Source organism: Saccopteryx bilineata, chromosome 2, assembly GCF_036850765.1.
Source record: "Saccopteryx bilineata isolate mSacBil1 chromosome 2, mSacBil1_pri_phased_curated, whole genome shotgun sequence".
Classification (NCBI taxonomy): Eukaryota; Metazoa; Chordata; class Mammalia; order Chiroptera; family Emballonuridae; genus Saccopteryx; species Saccopteryx bilineata.
Genome location: NC_089491.1, coordinates 334,851,032 through 334,876,567, shown reverse-complemented (window position 1 = coordinate 334,876,567; position 25,536 = coordinate 334,851,032). Strand labels below are relative to the sequence as shown.

General features: G+C 41.3%; 1 protein-coding gene across 1 annotated transcript in view; it reads left to right on the top strand.

Annotated features, from left to right (window-relative positions):
• Positions 1-25,536, top strand: part of TSGA13 (testis specific 13) — a 100,064-nt gene that overhangs the window by 63,424 nt on the left and 11,104 nt on the right. Inside the window, exons 2-6 of the mRNA XM_066254534.1 lie at positions 10,617-10,683; positions 16,462-16,537; positions 19,255-19,326; positions 20,247-20,467; positions 24,663-24,797. Coding sequence (XP_066110631.1) covers positions 10,617-10,683; positions 16,462-16,537; positions 19,255-19,326; positions 20,247-20,467; positions 24,663-24,797 — 571 coding nt within the window. The remainder of the gene's footprint in view (positions 1-10,616; positions 10,684-16,461; positions 16,538-19,254; positions 19,327-20,246; positions 20,468-24,662; positions 24,798-25,536) is intronic.

The window sequence follows — 25,536 nt, the reverse complement described above, 5'->3', positions numbered from 1 at the left end:
GGGTATAGTATTCGTGGCTGAAAGTTCCTCTCTTTCAGGACTTTAAATATTGGGGTCCACTCTCTTCTAGCTTGTAGAGTTTCTGCTGAGAAATCTGATGATAATCTAATGGGCCTTCCTTTATATGTTGTATTCTTCTTTTCCCTGGCTGCCTTGAGAATTTTTTCTTTGCTGTTGGTTTGTGTCAATTTCATTATGATATGCCTTGGAGTAGGTTTGTTGGGGTTAAGAAAACTTGGAGTTCTGTTTGCTTCTTGAACTTGAGGCTTTAGTTCGTTCAACAGGCTTGGGAAGTTCTCATCTATTATTTGTTTGAGTATGTTCTCCATTCCATTTTCTCTCTCTTCTCCCTCTGATATACCTATTATTCTTATGTTATTCTTTTTGATGAAGTCAGATAATTCTTGTAGGGCTATCTCATTTTTTTTAATTTTTGAGTCTCTTTCTTCTTCTCTCTGTTGTGCCTCAAGTTGCTTGTCTTCTATTTCACTAATCCTCTCTTCTATCTGACCTGTTCTATTAGCTAAGCTTGTTACTTCGTTTTTCAGCTCGTGAATTGAGTTTTTCATCTCTGTTTGATTTGTTTTTATAGTTTCAATTTCCTTGGACATATATTCTTTGTGTTCATTGAGTTGTTTTCTGAGCTCCCTATATTGCCTTTCTGTGTTTTCTTGTATATCTCGGAGGATTTTTAGGATTTCTATCTTGAATTCTCTGTCATTTAGCTCCAAGGTTTCCAATATATTAAATTTTTTCTCCATAGATTTTTCCTCATCTAGCTGTGTTACCTCTCTTTCTTTTGTATCCATGATATTCGATTTTCTCTTCCTTAATGGCATCTGAGGGTGGTTTTGTTGATAGTATTAATGAGATTTAATAAAGAATAAAATGTTAAAAAAAAAAAACGAAAAGAGTTGTTTTTTTTTAAAAAAAATTAATAATGAAATAAAGAAAAATAAAATAAAATAAAAAATTTTTAAAAAAAGGAAATTATTCCCCCCCTCCTTTTTTCCTCTCCTCTCCTCTCCCCTCTTTCTTGAGAAAATCTTGTGGTGGACTGTGAGTTATAACAAACAATGCCTGTGATGGAGGGCCTGAATTGGGGAAAAGTAATAAAGGGGCAAAAAAGAAAAAAAAAGAAAAAAAAAGAAAAAAAAAAAGAGCGTATGGACCCACAAAAAGCAAATAAGGAAAAAATTTGGGTCAAGAATAAAATGATTTGCTTTTAGGTGTTGGTTGTCTAAGAGTTATGATGAGAGGAATAAGAGGAAAACGGAAAAATGGGGGACAAATTAAAAAATTACTATTGTATTTAGTGGAACAAGAACTAGATAATATGGAGAGCCAGGGATGGGAGCACTGCTAGTGAGTTAAAAAGGTGAAGTAAAAACCCCCCAAAATGCCACAAACATAGGTTTGAGTCCCAGATAAGATAATTTGTTTGTTATTGAGGTTTGAATGAGAGGAGATGTAAAGGAGAAAGGAAGAAACTAATATAGAGGGAGAAAAGAAAGAGAGAGAAAAAAAGAGGTAACCACTAAAAGAAGAAAAAAGAAAGGAGAGAGAGAGAGAGAGAGTTAAGGGTTTTGGAGTGCAACCCTCATAGAGAGAAAGGAAGAGAAGAGAAAAGATAATGGGAGATGTAACACTTATGGGTAGTGTAGTTCAAGGAGAGGAGAGAGTAAGACCAGTAGAGAGTTAATCGGCCAAATTGGAGGAAGAAAAAAAAGTATCAAGAATGAAGATAAGAGAAACAAACGAACAAATATAATAAAATGGGATAGGTTATAAAGTCTGCAGATTATTCTTGATTTTGAGAGGTTATCTTCTTGCTTTTTCTTTTCTCTCCCTCTTCCTGGTCGGTGACTCTGTACCCCGGGTTCTGCCCCTTTGGCACGCTCAGGTAGAGGCTTGCAGTTGATAAGTCTCTATGGCAATGTCATGTATTGTGCTTTAGTCTCGTGGGAGTCGAGGCTCATTAGCATTTATAGGCTCCGACAGTGAGAGAGTCCGTGTTCCTGGAGCCTTTCTCCTAGTCTTTCCTTCCTCAATTAGTAGCCTGATAATCCAGCTATGGGGTTGCTGCTGCCTCAGCCTGGATAGTAAGAGGCTCAAAGAGCTGGCAACTCCCCACTCTATTTCCACTCAGCACAGGGCTCTGGGTAAGGCTCAGTCAGTCAGAGCTGCTAGCATAATCAGGCGGGCTTTCCGCCCACTCAAAGACCACTGGCTCTGCCACTCTGTCCGGTAACACAAGCGGGCGCCCACTTCTGGGGGGCGCTTGGAGGAAACTCTCACTCACTGTCTGCGACCAGGATATCCAGCCAGCAGTCTCACGCTCTGAGTGAAACCCCCAACCGCAGGGAAAAGTTGCAGCGTTGGAATTGAGTCTCGCTCCGTCCCCGTGCGCGGCTTTTGCAAGGCGCTGGGGCGGCTCGAGATTCTGCTTTGGCCCACACAAAGGCCCCTGACTCTGCCCCTCTCTGCGATAACACGGGCGCACACTGCGGAGGCACTCGGAGGAATCGCTCACTCCTTATCTGCGCGTGCACACCAGGATATGAGGCCGGCCGCGGTTCCCTCTGAGTGAAACCCTCACCAGCACGGAAAATCTCCACCGTTGGTAGTAGTTCTCACTCCCTCCCGTGCGTGGCTTTCCCAGGGCGCTGGGGCTGCCCAGAGACTCTGTCCTCGGCCCACAGAAAGGCCTCTGACCCTGCCTCTCCGTGGGGCAACACGGGCACCCACTCTTGGGGTCTAGGAAGAAATTCTCGCCCACTAACTGCGCACCGACCAGGAGACCGGGTAAAATGGCCGCTCCGCTTGTCTTTCTTTGTTTGGGTTTGGCGCGAGTGTTAGCTTGTATTGCCCGGGTTGCCACAGGATCAGATTTTCCTCGGCTTGGATCTGTGTGCCACAGCCTGGTTCGGCCGTTTGTGCCGCGGCGGCCTGGATCTATTCACCCCCTTTGCCCGCCTCAGTTTCTATATTCACAGTTACCAGATAAAGCCGCCCTGTTTAGGTTAGTGAGGAAGGCGGAGCATTTCTTACTCCCTTTTTCCTTTGGGGTTTGGTTATATATTTAGCCAATTTTTCACTCAATCATACCTTTGGGTGTATTGCGAAGCATCTGGAAGCTCCAAGTATAGGTTTTTCTGTTTCTGGTTGAAGATCTTGTTGAGTTTTGGGGGAGATTTATCGGTATCGCTTCCTACCTCGCCATTACTCTGACGTCATCTCTCCCAAATATCCTTTTTTTTTTTTTATCCCTTTTTACTGCCAACACCTTGCTTTGGAGCCAATATCAGTTTAAATTATTTAGTTGCAAGCAAGAGAAATGAACTCTGACTAATTTAAACAAACAAACAAAAAATGGGAGGTGAATTTATTTGAACAGATATTCCCTTCGCAACATTGAAGGGAAAACTGAATAATCATGCTTCAGGGTGGACTAGATCTGGGTCAACTCTGGGGACTTCAGCAGGTGAAGCTCAGTCTTTCTGTCTGGGACATAGTGTATGGTAACTCGGCCACAGTCATCTTTTATCTCTGTGTGACTTTATTCAACTTTCAAATTCCTAGTATAGAGAATCTGGTTGATCATCTTTGAATTGTGTGGTTTTTTAAAAAAGAAATTAATTTACTGATTGATTTTAGAGAGAGAGAGAGAAGGAGAAAGAAAGTGAGAAAGAAACATCAATTTGTTGTTCCCTCCCCTCATGCATTCATCGGTTGATTCTCTGTGCCCTGACCAGAGGTCAAATCTACAACCTTGTGCTATTGGGATGATGCTCTAAACCCCTGAACTACCTGGCCAGGGCTGGTTGGCCATTTCTGAATAAGCCTCGCCAGGTAGACAACAGGTATGAGCAGCACAGATTTGTGAGCGCTACAGATTCTTTTTTATTATGATTTAGACAGAAAATTTTTATTATTATTATTATTAAATTTAATGCAGTGACACTGATAAATCAGGGTACATATGTTGAAAGAAAACATCTCCAGATAATTTTGACATTTGATTATGCTGTATACCCCTCACCCAAAGTCCAATTGTCTTCCCTCACCTTCTATCTGGATTTCTCTGTGCTCATCCCCTTGCCCCACCCCTCTCTCTTCTTCCTCCCCCCCTCCCCCCACACAACTCCCCCAACCCCGTTACCATCACATTCTTGTCCATGTCTCTGAGTCTCATTTTTATGTCCTATCTATGTATGGATTCATATAGTTCTTAGTTTTTTCTGATTTACTTATTTCACTCCGTATAATGTTACCAAGGTCCATTCATGTTATTGTAAATGATCCGATGTCATCATTTCTTATGGCTGAGTAGTATTCCATAGTATATATGTACCAAAGCTTTTTTTTATTTTATTTTTTTTTATTTTTTTTCTTTCTGAAGCTGGAAACAGGGAGAGACAGACAGACTCCCGCATGTGCCGGACCGGGATCCACCCGGCACGCCCACCAGGGGCGACGCTCTGCCCACCAGGGGGCGATGCTCTGCCCCTCCAGGGTGTCACTCTGCCGCGACCAGAGCCACTCTAGTGCCTGGGGCAGAGGCCAAGGAGCCAACCCCAGCGCCCGGGCCATCTTTGCTCCAATGGAGCCTTAGCTGCGGGAGGGGAAGAGAGAGACAGAGAGGAAGGAGGGGGGGTGGAGAAGCAAATGGGTGCTTCTCCTATGTGCCCTGGCCGGGAATCGAACCCGGGTCCCCCGCACGCCAGGCTGACGCTCTACCACTGAGCCAACCAACTAGGGCCTGTACTAAAGCTTTTTAATCCACTTGTCCTCTGACGGATACTTGGGCTGTTTCCACATCTTCGCTACTGTGAACAATGCTGACACAAACATGGGGGTGCATTTCTCCTCTTGGAGCAGGTCTATGGTATTCTTGGGGTATATTCCTAAAAGTGAGATAGCTGGGTCAAAAGGCAGTTCGATTTTCAACTGATTTCAGTCTTGAGGAATCTCGAAACTGTTTTCCACAGAGGCTGCACCAGTCTGCATTCCCATCAGCAGTGCAGGAGGGTTCCCTTTTCTCCACATCCTCGCCAGCACTTATTCTGTGTTGTTTTGTTGATGAGCACCATTCAGACTGGTGTGAGGTGATATCTCATTGTGGTTTTAATTTGCATTTCTCTAATGATTAGTGATGTTGAGCATTTATTCATATGCCTATTGACCATCTGTATGTCCTTTTTGGAGAAGTGTCTATTCATTTCTTTTGCCCATTTTTTGATTGGATTTTTGTCTTTCTGGGTTGAGATTTACAAGTTCTTTATATTTTTTTCTTGTATTTTTCTGAAGCCAGAAACGGGAAGGCAGTCAGACAGACTCCCGCATGTGCCTGACAAGGATCCACCCGGCACACCCACCAGGGGGCAATGCTCTGCCCATCTTGGGGCATCGCTCTGCTGCAATCAGAGCCATTCTAGCACCTGAGGCAGAGGCCACAGAGCCATCCTCAGCGCCTGGGCAAACTTTGCTCCAATGGAGCTTTGGCTGCGGGAGAGGAACAGAGAGACAAAGAGGAAGGAAAGGGGGAGGGTGGAGAAGCAGATGGGCGCTTCTCCTGTGTGCCCTGGCTGGGAATCAAACCCGGGAGTCCTGCACGCCAGGCTGACGCTCTACCACTGAGCCAACCAGCCAGGGCCACAAGTTCTTTATAAATTTTGGTTATTAACCCCTTATCAGACGTACTGTCAAACATGTTCTCACATTGTGCAGTTTGTCTTTTATTCTGTTCTTATTTTCTTTGGCTGTGCAAAAGCTTTTTAGTTTGATAGAGTCCCATTTGTTTATCCTGTCTTTTATTTCCTTTGCCCATGGAGATAAATCAGCAAATATATCGCTGCGAGAGATGTCAGAGAGCTTACTGCCTATGTTTTCTTCTAAGATGCTTATGGTTTCACGCCTTACATTTAAGTCTTTTATCTATTTTAAGTTTATTTTTGTGAATGGTGTAAGTTGGTGGTCTGGTTTCATTTTTTTGCAGGTTGCTGTCCAATTTTCTCAAGAAAGAAGAGGTTGTCTTTACTCCATTGTATGCTCTTACCTCCTTTGTCAAATATCAGTTGTCCATAGAGCTGTGGGTTTATTTCTGGGTTCTCTGTCCTGTTCCATTGATCTATATGCCTGTTCTGATGCCAGTACCAGGCTGTTTTGAGTACAATGGCCTTGTAGTATAGCTTGATATCAGAAAGTGTGATCCCTCCCACTTTATTCTTCTTTTTTAAGATTGCTGAGGCTATTTGTGTTCTCTTTTGGTTCCATATAAAATTTTGGAATATGTGATCTATATCTTTAAAGTATGTCATTGGTATTTTAATTGGTATTGCAATGAATTTATAAATTACTTTGGGTAATATAGATATTTTAATGATGTTTATTCTTCCTAACCATGAGCATGGTATGTGCTTCCACATGTTTGTATCTTCCTTGATTTCTTTTATGAATGTTTTGTAATTTTCCGAGTACAAGTCTTTAGTCTCCTTGGTTAAATGTACTCCTAGGTACTTAATTTTTTTGGTTGTAATAGTGAAGGGGATTGTTTCCTTAATTTCTCTTACTGACTGTTCATTGTTGGTGTATAAAAATGCCTCTGATTTCTGAGTATTAATTTTATATCCTGCCACCTTGCTGAATTCATTTATTAGGTCCAGTAGGTTTTTGAATGAGACTTTAGGATTTTCTACATACAATATCATATCATCTGCAAATAATGATAGCTTTACTTCTTCTTTTCCAACTTGAATGCCTTGTATTTCTTCTTGTTGTCTGATTGCTGTGGCTAGGACTTCCAGGACTATGTTGAATAAGAGTGGTGAAAGGGGGCACCCCTGCCTTGTTCCTGATCTTAAGGGGATTGCTTTTAATTTTTGCTCATTGAGTATGATGTTGGCTGTGGGTTTGTCATAGATGGCTTTTTATCATGTTGAGGCATGTTCCCTGTATTCCCACTTTGCTGAGAGTTTTGAACATAAACAGGTGCTGGATTTTATCAAATGCTTTTTCTGCGTCTATTGAAATTATCATGTGGTTTTTCTGCTTCCTTTTGTTTATGTAATGAATAACATTGATAGATTTGCGAATATTGTACCAGCCTTGCCTCCCCAGAATAAATCCCACTTGATCATGGTGTATGATTTTTTCCATATATTGTTGGATCCGGTTTGCTAATATTTTGTTGAGGATTTTAGCATCTATATTTATCAGGGATATTGGCCTATAATTTTTTTCTTTGTGTTGTCTTTGCCTGGTTTTGGAATCAGAATTATGCTTTCCTCATAAAAGGAGCTTGGAAGTCTTCCTTACTCTTGAATTTTTTGAAATAGTTTGAGAAGGATAGGAGTTAGTTCTTCTTTGAATATTTGGTAGAAGCCATCTGGCCCAGGACTTTTCTTTGTTGGGAGTTTTTTGATAACTGTTTTGATCTCATTTGGTGTAATCGGTCTGTTTAGGTTTTCTGATTCTTTCAGATTGATTTTTGGAAGATTGTATGTTTTAAAGAATTTGTCCATTTCAGCTAGATTGTCTAGTTTTTTTTGGCATACAGTTCTTCATAGTATTTTCTTACAATCCTTTGTATTTCTGTTGTGTCAGTTGTTATTTCTCCCCTCTCATTTCTAATTTTATTTATTTGAGTCCTCTCTCTCTTTTTCTTGGTGAGTCTAGTTAAAGGTTCATCAATCTTGTTTACCTTTTTAAAAAACCAGCTCCTAGTTTCATTGATCCTCTGTATTGTTTCTTTAGCCTCTATGTCATTTATTTCTGCTCTAATCTTTATTATTTCCTTCCTTCTACTACATTTAGGCTTTACTTGCTGTTCTTTTTCTAGTTCTTTTAGATGCAGGGTTAAGTTGTTTATTTGAGCTTTTTCTAGCTTCTTAAAGTGTGCCTGTAGTGCTATGAACTTCCCTCTCAGTACTGCTTTTGCTGTGTCCCATAAATTTGAGTTGTTGTATGTTCATTATCATTCGTTTCTAGGAATTTTTTTATTTCTTCTTTGATCTCATTCTTAATCCATTTGTTATTTAACAACCTGCTATTTAGTTTCCATGTGTTTGAGAATTTTTGAGCTTTTCTGTTGTGGTTGATTTCTAGTTTCATGCCATTGTGATCAGAGAAAGTGCTTGATATGATTTCAATCTTCTAACATTTGTTGAGACCACTTTTGTGCCCTAACATGTGGTCTATCCTAGAGAATGTACCATGAGCACTTGAAAAGAATGTATATTCTGCTGCTTTAGAGTGAAAGGTTCTGTAGATATCTATTAAATCGAGTTGATCTAGTGTGTCCTTTAAGTCTGCTGTTTCTTTGTTAATTTTCTTTCTTGAGGATCTATCTAGTGATGTTAGTGGGGTATTGAAATCCCCTACTATTATAGTGTTGCTGTTGATCTCGCTCTTTATATCCATCAAAGTCTGCTTTATATATTTAGGTGCTCCTATATTAGGTGTGTAGATATTTATAATAGTTATATCTTCCTGTTGGATTGCCCTCTTTATTATTATGTAGTGGCCTTCTTTATCTCTTACTATATTCTTTGTTTTAAAGTCCATTTTGTCTGATATTAGTATTGTTACCCCAGCTTTTTTTTCATTCCCATTTGCATGAACTGTTTTTTCCCATCCTTTTACCTTCAACCTATGTGCATCTTTTGTTTTAAGGTGTGTCTCTTGTAGACAGCATATGTACGGGTCCTGTTTTCTTATCCATGCAGCTACCCTATGTCTTTTGATTGGATCATTTAATCCATTTACATTTAAGGTTATTATTGATATGTAGTTGTTTATTGCCATTTTATTCTTTAAAGCTGTATTCCTCTTTTGCTATATTTTTTCCCACTTTGATCTGTTTACACCATGCCCCTTAACATTTCCTGCAGCATTGGTTTGGTTGTAATGAATTCCTTGAGGGTTTTTTTTTTTTGTCTGGGAAACTTTTTATTTCTCCTTCAATTTTAAATGATAGCCTTGCTGAATGAAGTAGTCTTGGTTGTAGGTTCTTGTTCTGCATTACTTTGAATATTTCTTTCCATTCCCTTCTGGCTTCAAGTGTTTCTGTTGAGAAGTCTGATGTCATCCTTATGGGGGCTCCTTTGTAGGTGTAGCCTTTTTTTCTCTTGCAGCTTTTAATATTTTTCTTTATCACTTAGCTTTGGTATTTTAATTATGATGTGTCTTGGTGTAGGTTTCTTTGGGTTTCTCTTTAGTGGAGTTCTCTGTGCTTCTTGAATTTGTGAGAGTTTCTCCTGCATAAATTTAGGGAAGTTTTCAGCTATGATATGATTGAACAAAGCCTCTATCCCTTCCTTGTTCTTTCTCTTCTTCTTCAGGAACCCCTATGATGCGGATGTTATTTCTCTTAATGTTGTCATAGAGCTCTGTAAGAGTTTTCTCAGACTTTTTGAGTCTCTTTTCTTTTTTCTTCTCTGCTTTCATGCCTTCATTCCAGTTGTCCTCCAACTCGCTGATTTGATCCTCAGCTCCATCCATCCTGTTTTAATTCCTTCCATTATATTCTTCATTTCTGATATTGTATTTGTCATCTCCGACTGATTCTTTTTTAATATTTCAATATCCTTTTTTATACTTGCTATTTCTTTATTTAGGTGTTCGTGATGACCATCCATTGTTGTTCTAAGTTCCCTAGGCATCCTTACAATCATTATTTTAAACTCTGCATCCAGAAGTTTGATTATTTCCATATCACTCAGTTCATCTCCTGAAGGTTTCTCTTGTGGTTTCATTTGGATTGCACTTCTTTGTCTTCTCATTGTGTCTGGTTGTTTGGGTGTTTTCTTTGTAGAGCTGGTTGAGTCTAGGCTTCGTGTTGTCTGCCTCCAGTTTTTACTTGTGTTGTTTCTAGGTCTTCTTGGGTTGGCATCAGCTATTATTTGTAATCCACTTTAGGATTTGGGCCGCTCTGAAGTCTTGATTTGTTTGTTTTCTTAACAGGTGATTGTCTTGTTTGCTGATCTCAGCAGGGGGCTTATTTGAAACTGTATCCAGGAATGCGGTGGGTGTGATCTGAGGCTCTGAAGTCCTCTTCTGCCAGTTAATCTCTTGGGGGCGGGTTGCTTTCTCAGCTTCAGTAGGGAGAGGTGTATCTCAGATCTCCATGGAGACCTGAGTTACTGTCCCTCCTCCCCACTTCATGTTTTCAGCTGTGTCTTGTTGCACTGATTGGAGCTGGAGAGATGTCGTATCTCTGTGACCTAGAAGTACTTTTGTATTTTGCTTTGTGGAAGGATCAGCCCCTCCCCCAGTTATGGCCACCTCCAGCACTGATTGTGTCAGCTTTTCATGTCATCACCTATATTCCTCTCCCCCTCACCATCGATCTCTCTCTCTCTCTCCTTTCTTTTTGGAAGACAAGCGAGCCCTTTCAACACACTTGTTCCCTGGTCACCAGGCAAGTGGCTGTGAGCCGTAGTTACTGGTCTTTTCCTTGGAATGAGAGCCCAGCTTCACCCCCCCCATTCCTGTAAGCAGGGGAGATTCAGGCGCTCACTACCAGGTTTGTTGTGGCTTCTTCTTTGCTCCTTGGTTTTTGAAAGCTGTTCTTGTAGTCCAGATTTGGTTTTTCACTCTGATTGTTCATATATTAGGTTATAATCCAGTTCGGTGGTGTGAGCTGAAAGTCTGTGCATCTGCCTACTCTGCTGCCATCTTCAGGTCTCTGCTATTTCTTTATTTAGGTATTCGTAATGACCATCCATGTTGTTCTAAGATCCCTAAGCATCCTTACAATCATTATTTTGAACTCCGCATCTGGAAGTTTTGTTATTTCCATATCACTCAGTTCATCTCCTGAAGGTTTCTCTTGTGGTTTCATTTGGATTGCACTTCCTTGTCTTCTCATTATGTCTATGTTTGGGTGTTTTGTTTGTAGCGCTGGTTGAGTCTAGGCTTGGTGTTGTCTGCCTTCAGTTTCCAATTGTGTTATTTCTAGGTCTTCTTGGGTTGGCATCAGCTATTTGTAATCCATTTTCGGATTTGGGCCACTTTAAAGTTTTGTTTGTTTTCTTAACAGGTGATAGTCTTGTTTACTGATTTCAGCAGGGGGCTTCCTTGAAACTATATCCCGGAATGTGGTGGATGTAACCTGAGACTCTGAAGGCCTCTTCTACCAATTAATCTCTCTGGGGGCAGGGTGTTTTCTCAGCTTCAGTAGGGGGAGGTATATCTCAGATCTCCATGGAGACCTGAGTTACTGCCCCTCCTTCCCACTTTTTGTTTTCAGCTGTGTCTTGTTGCGCTGATTGTGACTGGAGAGATGTCTGGAAATCTGTGATCCAGAAGCAATTTAGTCTTTTGTTTTGTGGAAAGATCGGTCCCTCCCCAGCTATGGCCTCCTCCAGCACTGGATGAGACAGTTTTTTACGTCGTCCTCTGCATTCCTCTTCCCCTCACTGTCTGTCCCTCTCTCCCCCCCCTTTTTTTTTAATTTTTCTGAAGCTGGAAACAGGGAGAGACAGTCAGACAGACTCCCGCATGTGCCCGACCGGGATCCACCCAGCACGCCCACCAGGGGGCGATGCTCTGCCCACCAGGGGGCGATGCTCTGCCCCTCCGGGGTGTCGCTCTGTTGCGACCGGAGCCACTCTAGTGCCTGGGGCAGAGGCTAAGGAGCCATCCCTAGTGCCCGGGCCATCCTTGCTCCAATGGAGCCTTGCTGCAGGAGGGGAAGAGAGAGACGGAGAGGAAGGAGAGGGGGAGGGGTGGAGAAGCAGATGGGCACTTCTCCTGTGTGCCCTGACCGGGAATCGAACCTGGGACCCCTGCACGCCAGGCTGATGCTCTACCACTGAGCCAACTGGCCAGGGCCTCTCTCCCCTTTCTACTTGGAAGATAAGCCAGTCCTTTCAACACACCTCGTTCCCTGGTTGCCAGGCAAGTGATTGTGAGCAGTATTTTCTGTTCTTTTCCCTGGAGTGAGAGCCCCTCTGGGCTCTCAGCCTCACCCCCTCATCTGTGTCTGTAAGCAGGGAAGATTCAGGTGCTCCCTATCAGGTTTGTTGTGGCTTCTTCTTTGCTCCTTGGTTTTTGAAAGCTGTTCTTGTTGGTTTTTCACGCTGATTGTTCCTAAATTGATTTGTATTCCAGTTTGGTGGTGAAAGCTGGGAGTCTGTGCGTCTGCCTACTCCACTGCCATCTTCAGGTCTCCCCTGTGAGCACTACAGATTCTTAAAATTTCCCAACCCTTTCTCGGTACTGCCATAGCCTCCTCCAAGACCTCTGCACTTTTCCAATCTCTATTTCTTGTAACTTTACAATATATAGTTCACACTGCCATCATTTTCATATTTCTAAAATATATATATTTTTTACTTAATCTTCTTAGTTAAAATTATTTGATAGTTTTTCATTGCTGTTAGAATAACCTGCAAGCTTCTATCAAGAACTTCACTCTAGTATTTGGATCCTGGCTACCTCTCCAGTCTTATCTCTTGCAACCTTTGTGTTAAATCTTATGTTCCAAGCACACTGAATTTATTTGCAATTCCCCTAAACAAGCCATGCTTTGTTTTAGTTTCATGTTTTTGCTTCCTCTTTCTCAAATACCCATTTTCTCTTCTTTTTACCTGCTTAACTCATACTCATCTTTCCAGGCTAAGTCTTTGTTCCACATCTCTCCTAGTCCCTTCTCATCTGGGCTAAGTGTTCTTTCTCTGCACTCTGATAGCGTCTGAACTTCTCTCTAATATAGGCATTGCAACCTGTTGCACTCAACTCTTTCTTGGCTAAACTGTAAGCTCCTTGACTATGTCCAATTTAAGTTTGGTTCCCATTAACTAGGCTGGGGTTTTACACATCACAAATGTTCAGTAAATATATTGACATAAACAAATATTGGCTTTGAATTCCTCCTATACAAAACATATTGTATATAGGGGAAAGAAATATGTATAAAATTCACATTTTCTACTTTCAAAGAGCTTACTGCCTAGGAGGCAAAAACAATAGCTACACATAAGAAAAATGTAGGCAGAACTGCAAGATTCTGTATGATTTCATGCACAAAAAACAATGACCATAGGTTAGAAGTTTGGATTAAATTTATCTGGAACGTCTTCTCTGAATAGGAAAGACCTGAGTAGTCACATAATGAAAGAAGAAGATTCAAATGGTTAGAAAAGGGTGAGAGAGTGTTTTAAGTACGGGGAGGCTCACCATGTGGGAAGAATACAGTGAAAACATTGGCAAGATAAAGATTGATGAAGATATGGGGAAAAAGTTGCTGTGTGTGTGTGTGTGTGTGTGTGTGTGTGTGTGTGTGTGTGTGTTTGTATAGGAAAGTCACAGGTTAGGGGAAAAAAATTTGGAGTAGATTTTGTATGTGCTTTTTATTCTCTGATTCCAACATAGAACAAATAAGCATTCTAGATTGCCTGTCCATCACAAGTCCCTTTGTTCCCTCCAGAATCAAGGAAAGAATCATTGAAGTATTTTCAAAATGGAAAGTTTCCACATCAAGCAATTTCCCCTTCCTCCCTGAAGCAGGAAATACTGATGTCATTTAAGGTATTGTATACCAGCTCTTTCCATTCTTATTTTTTATGTTGTTTTTGTGTTTGTGTGATATTTATTTTCTACCCTGGGTGGCAGACAAGTGGCATAACATGTGTACCTTCCAATTTGATGGCTCCTATTTATTTCAGTATTAACATATACATGAACTGAAAAAACTAAATGTGAGGAAAAGGCAAAAAGCTCATGAGTCTATTTCCCTGGAAGGGAACTTTCAGAGTTCAACTCAGTTTAATCATAAACTTTAGACAATCATCTTTAAGATTCCTGTCTAGACAGTCATACCAGCTATAACTCTAAACAATCACCTATTGACACTATCAACACTAACAGACATCTTTCCTCCAAATCCATGAACTTTATAGAAGCTTGAGCTAATAGACCTTATCAAGGTCCTACTTAATAGTTCAGGCCTCCAAAATCTGATCCCATCCTAAGTCTTTTTTTTTTTAAGATTTTATTTATTGATTTGAGAGAGAGGGAGCGAGATCATAGTTGCTTCACTTTAGTTGTTCATTGACTGCTTCTCGTATGTGCCTTGATCAGAACCAGCAACCTTAGGATTTCAGGTCAACGCTCTATCCACTGTGCCACCATAGGCCAGACCCATTGTAAGTCTTAATAGTAACTACTTCAAACAACAATAAAAATAAATAATCTTCCAGTTAGGCTGCTTCACAAACCATCCTGCAAGGCCCAGCTCAATCTCCACATCCTTTGGGAAACATCTTCCTGCCAAGTATCACTAACCTGTCTTTTCTCTAAATGGTAGGTCAACTCTTTGCACCTAATTCTATTTATTAAAATATAGCAACTCCCTGTTGTTCCCTACCAATATACACACACGCTTTGCTCAGCTTGTCAGGCCTGATCTATGGACAAACATCGTTGTTTTGAGAGGAGATGTCTGGCTCCTCCAGCTTGCTCCCATTACTGACATACGAATTAATTTTACTTCAGGTCTTTATGTAGGTAAACCTCACCAATATCATGGAATTAGAACAACACTTTAAAATCACTTGGTTAACTCTCCCCACTTTTACAGATGAGGAAATTGAGGCCTCAAGAGATTTTCATTCTTGTTTCAGATTTAACAATTACTCCCTCCCCTATGTCCCCATTTACCAGTTAAACTTAAGTTCTTAAGGGCAAGGATCATCATGTCTTATGCACTTTCTGCATTCATAACAGGACCTATCAGTCTTCTTTCATTTCCCATACAGGATCAAGAACGGGGCTGGATACACAGTGTGTGCTGAGGACACAATGCTTGGATTGAATTGAACCCCTGCAGAACGTGGGCCATTTAGAGGCACTGAGTTTGGCTTCTGGGTGAATAACTGCTTTGGGTTGGCCAACTGAGCAGTGAACAACAATGGGCCGAAGGAGACATGCCAAGTGTGTAGTCTTGTTTGCCCTACTATGTTATAAGTACCATCTTGTATCAACTTATTTTGTAGCCCATAGCACTTTGAACAGTGCCAGTCACTCATTAAAATTGTTTCAATTCACCGACCGTCCTCAGATCAAACACCAGACCTCAGTCTGGTTTTCCTGCAGCAGCTGGAGTAGCTTTGCCAAAGGAGAAGCCCTGAGCTGTCCAAGGAAGCATTTCTCATGCAGCTCTGTGCCTTCAGTTGACCTTGAAGACAATATCTAGAATGCAGTGCTGCCTTTTAGATACCAAAGAATTATTTTGAAAGTGGTACAATAAAAATTAAAATATAGTATTGTTAGATAACTTAAAGTAATAAGACACATCAAAAGGGCACAAACTTTAAGATGTCAAGTGGGGATGAATTTTTTCGGTCTGTCCACAATGTGTCACCTGCTCCTCATGGGACTGTTTTTAAGACCTTTGGTCTGGGATGGAAGTAAGCCATCCTTGAATGGGACCTGATTTTGGATTTTGGATTATTTGAACCATGCTATAGCGAGTGGACCTACCAACTACATAACTTGACTATTTCTACTTCTTTTATTTTGGTCCTTATTCTGCTACCCACATTTGTAGAAAACTGAGGCCTACTTGAGGTCATCTTAGGATCCTACTTAATATGAACTAGCGTAATCCCCCAAATGGAACTATCTGCAAGGAGGAAGCAGGCTTCTCATTTTAGCCCAGTCTCACTGCTTGACCATCTTTCACTCTGTTCAGCAAGTAAATTGTTTAGTAAGACTTAGTCCAGGAACCCAAAATGAACTGCTCACAAAACTTAGGGGATTTTTTTATCACTTCACATTCATTTTGAAATACCCCCTCATTTTTGTGAGTAATATACTTTATTACTAAAAATTGCAACTTCTGCTCCTTGCCCTCTTTCCCACAAAAGGAATTGGTATCTGGCTGGGGAATGGGAAAGCAAGTGAGAGAGCAGAGTATGAGAATATTTGCCATCGATTCTTACTTTTACTACCTCACTGCGAGGAAGAGAAGCTTAGGTGTGGTTAGGAACATAAACCTGGTCATTAAAAATTGGAAATGTATTTGTGAAGTTCCACTAACTATATTCCTTCTTCTGGAACCACTGGCTAATCATTGGTGCAGGCAGAGCCATGTGCACAAGGCAAGGCAGGTAGGCATTTAGAACAGTAGGTTGTTTTCAAGGGTTTTATGAGGTCCAGATGCCTAAAAGAAGTTCCTTAAGTGCTCTGCGAAAGCACTTCCTTTCGTGGTCTGAAACTCCTATTTTAGCAGAAACTGACTAAGGTAGCAAGAAGTCCCACTTGCGTACCTCTTCAATCTGAGGTTTTGTTTCCCCTCATGACACAGGCTGGATAATGACTCCTGCTCTTTACTCCCCATACATTTTTCAATTAGTGACCACTAAGTTGGGCTCTGCTAAGTCAGGCCCCCAAACTTTGTTGAAGGAGATGGAGGACACAGGCCCCCGAGTGACAGGATATTCTGCCCCTTTTCAGGTCCCCGTCTGGCATATCAAAGTCTTCTAGAACTCAGTCCGTTGAACCGGAGAAAGGAATCATGGATAGTGATGAGGTAAGGAAGAGAATGAGCAAATGTTCATTTGTGATCTTTCTCTGGGGTTGCGTAGAGTATAGAGTATTTTATAAGCTGTGCTGTACAGACTTTCCGTTAGAAAGCAAAGAAGGGCCAAGGTTTACATAGAAAGCAAGGTTAATTGTTCCAATCTCCTAGAGGGCAATGGAGACATAGACACAAGAAGAGACAGGGACACAACAGCAAAAAATCAGGACGCAAAACCCAGGGACCAGAAGCCTTTTATAAGGGTGTGAGTGAGTATTAAACCCCGACTTAATCTAGAATGCATGACCACCTCTTGCAGCAAAAGCTTGGTTTATTATATTTAAGTGAATTTTCCAGGCCAACTTTTATTTTATCAGTCAGAGATACTGCTCTTCAACACGACAAAACTAAAACATATTCCAATTTGGACACTCTTGTGGGTTTCATCAACTGCTGGAGACTAATTTGGAACAGAAATGCACTACCTCAGAAAAATTCAGGGGTAAAAACATTTTGCCCAGAGACCTTCTCCACTATAATTCATTAAAACAAACAAACAAACAAAACCCCCCAACCTAGAAAAATCTTTACATTTTTCTCCCAAAATAAATTTTTCCCAGGCTTCTATATGATTCTAAATATGTCTTTTATATGTCATATCTGTGAAGTAGGTTTTTCACAATATGTTTTTGTTTAAGAAAAAGGGACTTCAGTTTTCCAAAAGATAATAAAAATTAAATTATCACATCCTTGGATCGTCCCCATATTTCATCCTGCCCTCCTAAAGAAATGTGCGGAGTGACTGCTAGCCCTCCTCCCAGCCCTGCCCCAACCCCCAGGAACGGCCAGTTCCTTGCCTTTTCTTTCTGGAGTGTAATACCAGCCTGCCCTCACCCCACAATGCTGGCCTACTGTTATTGCTTCCTTCTTCTCCAGTGGTGGGATTCAGCAAGTTCGCACCAGTTCAGCAGAACCGATACCTAATTTTTTGTTGAGTTTGGCAAACAGGTTTTAAAATGGCACTTGTCATCAGGGTTCTAAGGTGGACGCCTGAGCAGCCACCCAATGTGGAAATCACAAATTTACATTCCGTACTCTTTTTTAACGTTCATATACGCAACAGCGTATTCTAAGCATCCATAGGAATGTTCATTCCATCCATAGGTGAAAAACACTGTGAGGACGCCAATCAAAAAGCAATATCTTAGATAAGTTTTATTGGGGTTTTTTTTATCATGTATTATTTAATATTTTTTCATTAATACTTTAAAACTTTTCTATAACATAATCTAGTTTTGCGTGTCTCTTTTATTGTTCTGATTTAAGTATTAAATGCATGAAATAATAAACCACACCTTTTGGTATATATTTTTTTATACTTAGAGTGGTCATTAGGGCAGCAAACCGGTTGTTAAATTATTTGAATCCCACCACTGCTCTTCTCCATTCACCTGCTTGCTTTATGTACATGCATGTACATGCATGTTTCCTTTCTTCTGTATGCCATCTTACCTTGAGGTCATGGCAGTCTTTAGAAATGCTGGCCCAAATACAGGATTATGTCCCCTTTATGTTGTGATTTCTGAGTTTGCTAAGCAGGACGGAGGTCACTCTGCCCTTTTTGCTTTGTGTTCCCCTCCATTCAATCTACTCATTCATAGGTAACCTAGGGTTAAGCTCACAGCTGGGCAACAAGCTGGGGTCAGCAGAGGGAGGTGCAGGTGGGCCAGCACCTCTGCCACCACCCATGATGCTCAATCTGCCAATCACCAGCACTACTGCCAGCAGAAAAATGCCAGGTGGTAGACAGAAGTGTAACCAAAATTCAATTATTATATTTTTTTGTGACATTTTGGGAAGAATGTGCCACGGAAATATTCAAAAATGCAAAATGTTCTTGCTCCCTTCCTCTGTGTGCCTGTCGGCTCCCGGCTCCAGTTTTGTTGGCAATTTTCCCCAGGACTCCCTTCACTCAAAACCCTTACGTCATCGCCCTTTTGTAACTTGCTTTTCTTCTTAAAGGTTGCCTTCTGTGTTGATGTCACTCAGACAGAAATGGAAAAGGCAGGCAAAGGAGATGTGATCGCTTGGAGTGATTGTCCCTGTCTGAATTCCGATCCTACCCTTGTCTGCCTCACCTCCTCACAGCTCCACCTAACGTTTTATAAAGCTGGTCCATGTTTCCCTGTAGAAGCCTCTCCTGTCAGGTTGTCTCAGCACCCAGATCTCATACCAGAACCCCACAGTGCAAAACACGAAGCATCGTGTGCCCCAGGGGTAGTCAACCTTTTTATACCTACCGCCAACTTTTGTATCTCTGTTAGTAGTATAATTTTCTAACCGCCCACCGGTTCCACAGTAATAGTGATTTATAAAGTAGGGAAGTGACTTTACTTTATAAAATTTATAAAGCAGAGTTACAGCAAGTTAAAGCATATAATAATAATTACTTACCAAGTACTTTATGTCGGATTTTCACTATGTTTGGCAGAATAAATCTTTATAAAACAACTTACTATAGTTAAATCTATCTTTTCATTTATACTTTGGTTGCTCTGCTACCGCCCACCATGAAAGCTGGAATGCCCACTAGTGGGCGGTAGGGACCAGGTTGACTACCACTGGACTGTGCCCTTAAACTAGAGACCACAGTTTAGTGAGAGTAAGGAATGGGCTGCCATTTAGAACAGGTGCAGCTCAAAACCACTAATTTTGATTATTGTCTCCAGATTTTTGATCCAATCGGGCAATCAAAAATTGTTCTCCAGAACCTTCAGCATTACACACTCCATCCAAAACTGGTAGGTGGGAAAAAGTCTTCCCCCCAAGATCCCTCAGCACACACTGCATCAATAGGGCAGAGACCCGCTGAAGCAATAGGGCAGGGACCCCCTGCACAGTATCCCAAATGTCTCCCTCTGGCTGCGCATGCTCCTACACCAGGAGGCGGAGCTGTCCTTGGCCACTGAGCCAGAGGCGGTGCTGGGAAGAGAGGGAGTGGTGAGGGAGGAGGGAGGAACTGGAAAGAAGGTGGTCCCTTAGCTGACATATTATTTTCAAGCTGAGAAAATATTAGTAGTAGTCACAAAGTATTTCATTCTCTCCTGCCTTCCTTCCTCTCAGACCCTCTGCTTTCCTCCCATTAACAGAAAAGCCAATTTAGTGGGTCTGCCTTTTCCCCCACTGCATCTTAAGTGACATGCCCTCTTTTTGTGGCTGCTTTTCCTTTTTCACATTGTGCTTATTGGGCATGGTAATGTGGTTGTGCCTGTTGGGAAACACTGGTGGGTGGAGATACTGGTGTCACCACCACCCTCAAAACTCCCTGAGCAAGGAGAGTTGGTCCCTGGCATCTCTGCCCTCTGCCCCTGAGAGTGTTGGAGAGAAGGCCAGCAAGGTTTAGCATAGACTTCTCTGTCTGCCCCACGGTATTGTTACACTCTTTCAGAAGAATGAAGTCGTCTTTCTCCCTTTGTTGTTGAAAACTTTCCATGTCACTTCTCCGGCCCCTTAGCCTAGTTATTGGGGATGCCCCGAGGGAAGGAAGGACCAAGGAGCTTCAGACTTTCTCTGATAAGGACATTTCAAGGCAGATTTGTCCAGCCCCTCTCCAGCCTCTGTCCCTGCCTCACAGAGACAGAAGATTAGCCAACTGATTTGTTAATCTTCTCTTGACCTATTCCCTTTGTATCTCTGGAAACCTTTGTATCTGTCTGCTCAGCGCCAGTTCTATGAGACTTTGAAGCCCACTGCCCTGCAGAAATTCATAGCTCGAAACAGGAAAATGTTAAGCTTCGTGAAGAAAGTCATAGAGTATGATCAGGATAAGACCTTGCTGATTCTGACCAACAACCCACATCCCTGCCCATTGGATCAACAAGAAAGTGACAACACACCAAAATACTTTCCCCAGGACTTACTGGTCAAGGTAATGGCACCTAAGTAAGGACTCCAAAGAATTAGGACTTAGTTTGAAGAAGGAAGCTAAGTTAACATGGTATTTGGGACCCAACCTCTGCCCTTGAATTCTTTGCTATCTGCTTCAACCGACAGAATCTGGAGAGCCTGGAAAAGACACAGAAAAAGAGTTGGACCAGCTTGGGTTATAAAGTATCATAGGGTAAACTAGCCACTGGCTTTCCAGTTGTGTGTAAAGTACTAAAGGATAAACTGAGAAATGAAGAATCAGGAACAGAAACGAATACCTAAATGGGAAAGGATAAAGGGATTATGCTTTCTACCTATTGCTTTTGGGTATCAGGAGAAGGGAAGAGAAACAGAGCAGGGAATTAGTGAATTATTATTCACTATTAGTCATAGTGTCCAGACGTCTGAGACTGTGTTATAGACAAAAGACGTTGAAATTCCATTGGATCACCAATCACTGAACATAGAGTAATCTAAGAACCAAATCTTAAAGACTAAAGGACAGTTTCTATCTTGAAGGAACTTGGAGTCTAACAGGAGAGCCAGATCAATGAAGGAGATATATGAAAGTCCTTCTACTATACCAAGATAGATGATTTACAAAAGGAGATACAAAAACATACAATAAAAAAACCACAGTATTTCTGCTGAGATAAAGGGAGTAATCAGAGAGGGTTTCCTGAAAACATGACCCCTGACAAAAGAACAGGAGACTATTCCAACCAGAGGGAAGGGTGAAGCCATGGAGTCATGGAAAAGTAAGGTAAATTTAGGGAGTTGTAAGAGAATAAATGGCAAGAGATAAAAGATTACAATCACATTTGCATTAATCTAGAAAAACCATTTTTGGAGGTGGGGAGAAATGTGCATTATTTGTGAAAGATAAAAATCAGGAAGATTAGTTATGATGTTCTACAATCATCAAGGTAACAGATGCTAAGGAATTGAACTAAATCAACAGCAGAGGAAGTAAAAAAATCAATTTAAGAGATATTTAGGAATCAGGATCTAAAAAAGATCTTGATAGTCTCGAGAGAGAAGGCCTAATACAACAAAAAAGAATTAAATGAGACAGGTGAAAGTACAAACAAAAGACTATCTTCATTAATTTGAAGCTGGGAGTGGGTCCTTGTAGTAGAATGTGGTGAATTTGGAATTAGTATTTGCCTGTCGTCTCTGGTTTCAGAATTTGCACCTTTGAACGTAAACTCAGGGGTTGTTTCTTACGATGGTGGTATGGTGGTGATATGCACTGAGAGAGGGGTGCATCCCGGGCCAGGATTGCTCTGCTTGAGGTGGAGAAGGAAATACAGCTCTATTATGTAATCCTAGTGCAAGAAGAGCTTTCTTCCAACAGCTGGCCCTTGCGAGTCATCCAGATCACATGCAGGATCTGACCATACTCAGGAGCAAATTGTGGTACCAGCCAGATTGTATTAATAAGACAAAGTTATGGCTCTGATTATTGATGACTGGTACCATGGTAATTGTAGGGGCTATCTGGCACCAGTCCAAGAAGGTAGAAGCGGCTTAATAATCTAGAATGCTTCTTTAATATTTATTTTGTGTCCCCTCCTTCCCTTGGCAGAAAAATGTGATAGTCTTTTGTGAGCCAAGATCACCCACTGAAGAGGCATTCTTTTGCCCAAGCGTGTGTTTAAAAAGATTGTGGGTCCCAGCTGGAAGCTTGTAGAGTGGACTAGACATGTCTATTACTGTGATGGCTATCCTCACAGTCCCCTCTAAGAGACATGAACCCTACCACAGTTTGTGAAGGAAAGGATGCCCTAAGACAGGGGTCCCCAAACTTTTTACACAGGGGGCCAGTTCACTGTCCCTCAGACCATTGGAGGGCCGGACTATAAAAAAAAACTATGAACAAATCCCTATGCACACTGCATATATCTTATTTTAAAGTAAAAAAACAAAATGGGAACAAATACAATATTTAAAATAAAAAACAAGTAAATTTAAATCAAGAAACTGACCAGTATTTCAATGGGAACTATGGGCCTGCTTTTGGCTAATGAGATGGTCAATGAGCTCCTCTCACTGACCACCAATGAAAGAGGTGCCCCTTTCGGAAGTGCGGTGGGGGCTAGATAAATGGCCTCAGGGGGCTGCATGTGGCCCGCGGTCCATAGTTTGGGGACCCCTGCCCTAAGAGGTCCTAGTTTGTATAACTAGCCCTGGTCCTCTGCTTCTTGCTGAGACCAGAGAAGCACATCAGATCAAGTGAAGCAAAATTCTTAGGCTGATTAGTGACCTGTGCTGGACACCACCCACCCCAAACCAACCAAAAACAAAACCAACCAACCTGCTGACAACCCAAAACCCTGAGCTAATCAAATTCTTGATTCAAGGAACTGAATTGGGGAAGGAGGAGAATGAGGCTGTGGGAAGGAAAGCTGAAAGGACACAGAGGGGGAGGCCATAAGGAAGGTGGTGTAGGGACCAGGAGAATAGAATAGGGGGCAGGTTGAAGTTACAGGGAAATAAATATAAATGAATAAGAAGAAGCTATAGATAGAAGGTATACAGTGTAAGGTAAGGCGTGAACAGAGAGAGGAGGAAGCAGGTTGGAAGAAGTAGGAGTGACGTGGATAATATGATGGAGAATCTAGATACACAAACTCCTGCAGCGGTGGTCTTTAGCGAGTTCTGTCTTGGATTCCAGATAACCTTCCCATTGCAGTTTTTCTGCTATGAGATCTAGCTCTGTTAAGGTCCTGCTCTTTCAGTGGCCAGATGTTAGCTATGTCTTACTTCCTAGGCTCATGTGCTCTTACACTAAAACTCCTGTTAGGTGAGGTAACTTGGACAGATGCCTGCTCTTCACAACTGGAGATGCTCAAAGAGAATGAGTGCAGAGTTAAAAGGACACATTCAGCAGCAAGTATTTTTAAAAAGAGGCTTTAAAATTCTGAAAGAAAGAAAAAGAAGTCAATTAAGTAGTTTGGCACTTCATTTATTCTTTCAATCATTCAACAAATATTTGTTGAGCACCTACTATGTGCCAAGCACTGTTATGGGTGGGAGGGATATCTCAGCAACTAAACCGAAGTCTGCCCAGATGAGGTTACATTCTAGTGAGGGAGAAAGACCATAAGCAAGCAATCACACAATTAATGTGAAAATGTGATCAATAAGCAGGATAAAGGTACACGGTGTGAGTGGTGTAAGTTGTGACTTTAGATAGTGTAGTTTAGACATAATTTAGATAGTAGGCTCTCAGAAGAGGCCATGACATCTGAGAAGAGACTTTATGGGGTGATGGGATATGTCCTGAAGTTGCTACATCTCACATAATTGTTTTCATTTTAGATTGCCGCATACTGGGAAGAATATAACTTGTAACTTTCTCAAATGAGTTATAATGAGATAAATCAGGAGACTAGGAACCCAAAGCCATGTCATATGAAGAAAATTTCAAAAATATTGGCATTGTTGAGCCTGGAAGAATGAGACAGCTTACGAGAAACTTGATGGATTTCTCCAGATTCTTTAAGGACTCTGTGGAAGAGACACTAGATTTGTTCTGTTTGGAGTTTAAGTTAGAAGTTGCAGGGAGGTAGCTATCAGCAGCTTAAAGATGAACTAGGTTGGGTTTTTAGGTATAGGATGATTGACTGCTTGATAGTGATATTGTGTAGGTAGAAACGGGTGTCAGATGAATAGTTAGCCTGGAGGACCTTTACAATCCTTTCTGAAAGTCTTTGACTCTGTGAATTTAGTAATGATGACATTATGACCTCACAAAACATCTCATTCTGTGGTATTTTCATGGCAGGTAGGACAGAATGTGAATGAGGCAGCCATCTCTGAGAAAGGGATGTAGAGTCCTCTGAGTTTTTTTCCCAATTTATTACCAAATGTTTGGTTTACTAAGCAATTCACTAATTAAATCCTTCTCAAAATTGGGTCAATTCTTCTGCTACTCTGTTCAAAGGGCCGGTGGGCAAGTTCAATCAGTTACTTAGGAAACTAACAAAGCTTTAGACAAGTAAGCTAGCCAGAGAACAGATATATGTTAACCCACTCTGTGAAATGCTTCCTCTTCTTTGGGTTTCTGAGTCCCCACTTTCTTCTCGAACAGGGTTTGCTGCATCATGTTGGGGAAGTGAAACTTAGTCTAAGACGTTAGTTCAGATTTTAAGTCGCAAGGTCCTCTGTTGATTCCCTCACTCTTCTCCCCTCTGCTGCAGGAAAGTTATTGGCACAAACCCACTGAGAACTACTGCCTACCTGTGATGCCTCAGAGAAAACGGTTAAGACCTGCGCTGACACCAATCTTCCCTGTGACCCTGTTGACTGATCCTATGTCCAAGAAAGAACAATGGTTTAGGTGAAGTCCTGGCTGCTCTTGTTTCCATTTTCTTTTCTACCATTTCCTTATTCACGTCACTATCTCTTTTCAATATGATTTAATACTTCTTGCTTGTAGGGTATAGGTACAAATGTGTATCAATAAGACACTGCTTCCTTATATGATCCCTAACATCACTTACACCATAATGAAAGAGAAATGGTAATGCAAAGCTGAGGTTATTCACTGAGAAGGATTTGCAAGAATGAAGAGAAATATTCAATGGTTCTTTGATTTGAGGAAACAGAAAAAAGTTTCCCCTCAGTGCATGATAAGGGCACAACGTGCTATGAAATTTTATTTGAAACCAGTTGTAGGAGCAGCCTGTTTCCAGTTTGGAGAAAAGAGAGGAGAGTCTGAACTTCCTTTGTAAACCTGCTAGGTTTACAAAGCTAGGTTCTAGAACAGGGGTCAGGAACCTATGGCTTGCAAGCCAGATGTGGCTCTTTTGATAGCTGCATCTGGCTCACAGACAAATCTTTAATAAAGAAAATAATGTTAAAAATATAAAATATTCTCATGTATTATAATCCATTCATTTCCTACCGCTCATGATCATGGTTGTGGGTGGCTGGAGCCAATCACAGCTGTCCTCCAGGACAACACCAAATTTTTATTGGATAATGCCTAACGTACACAGGTCATTGTATGGCTCTCACGGAATTACATTTTAAAATATGTGGCATTCATGGCTCTCTCAGCCAAAACAGTTCCCAAC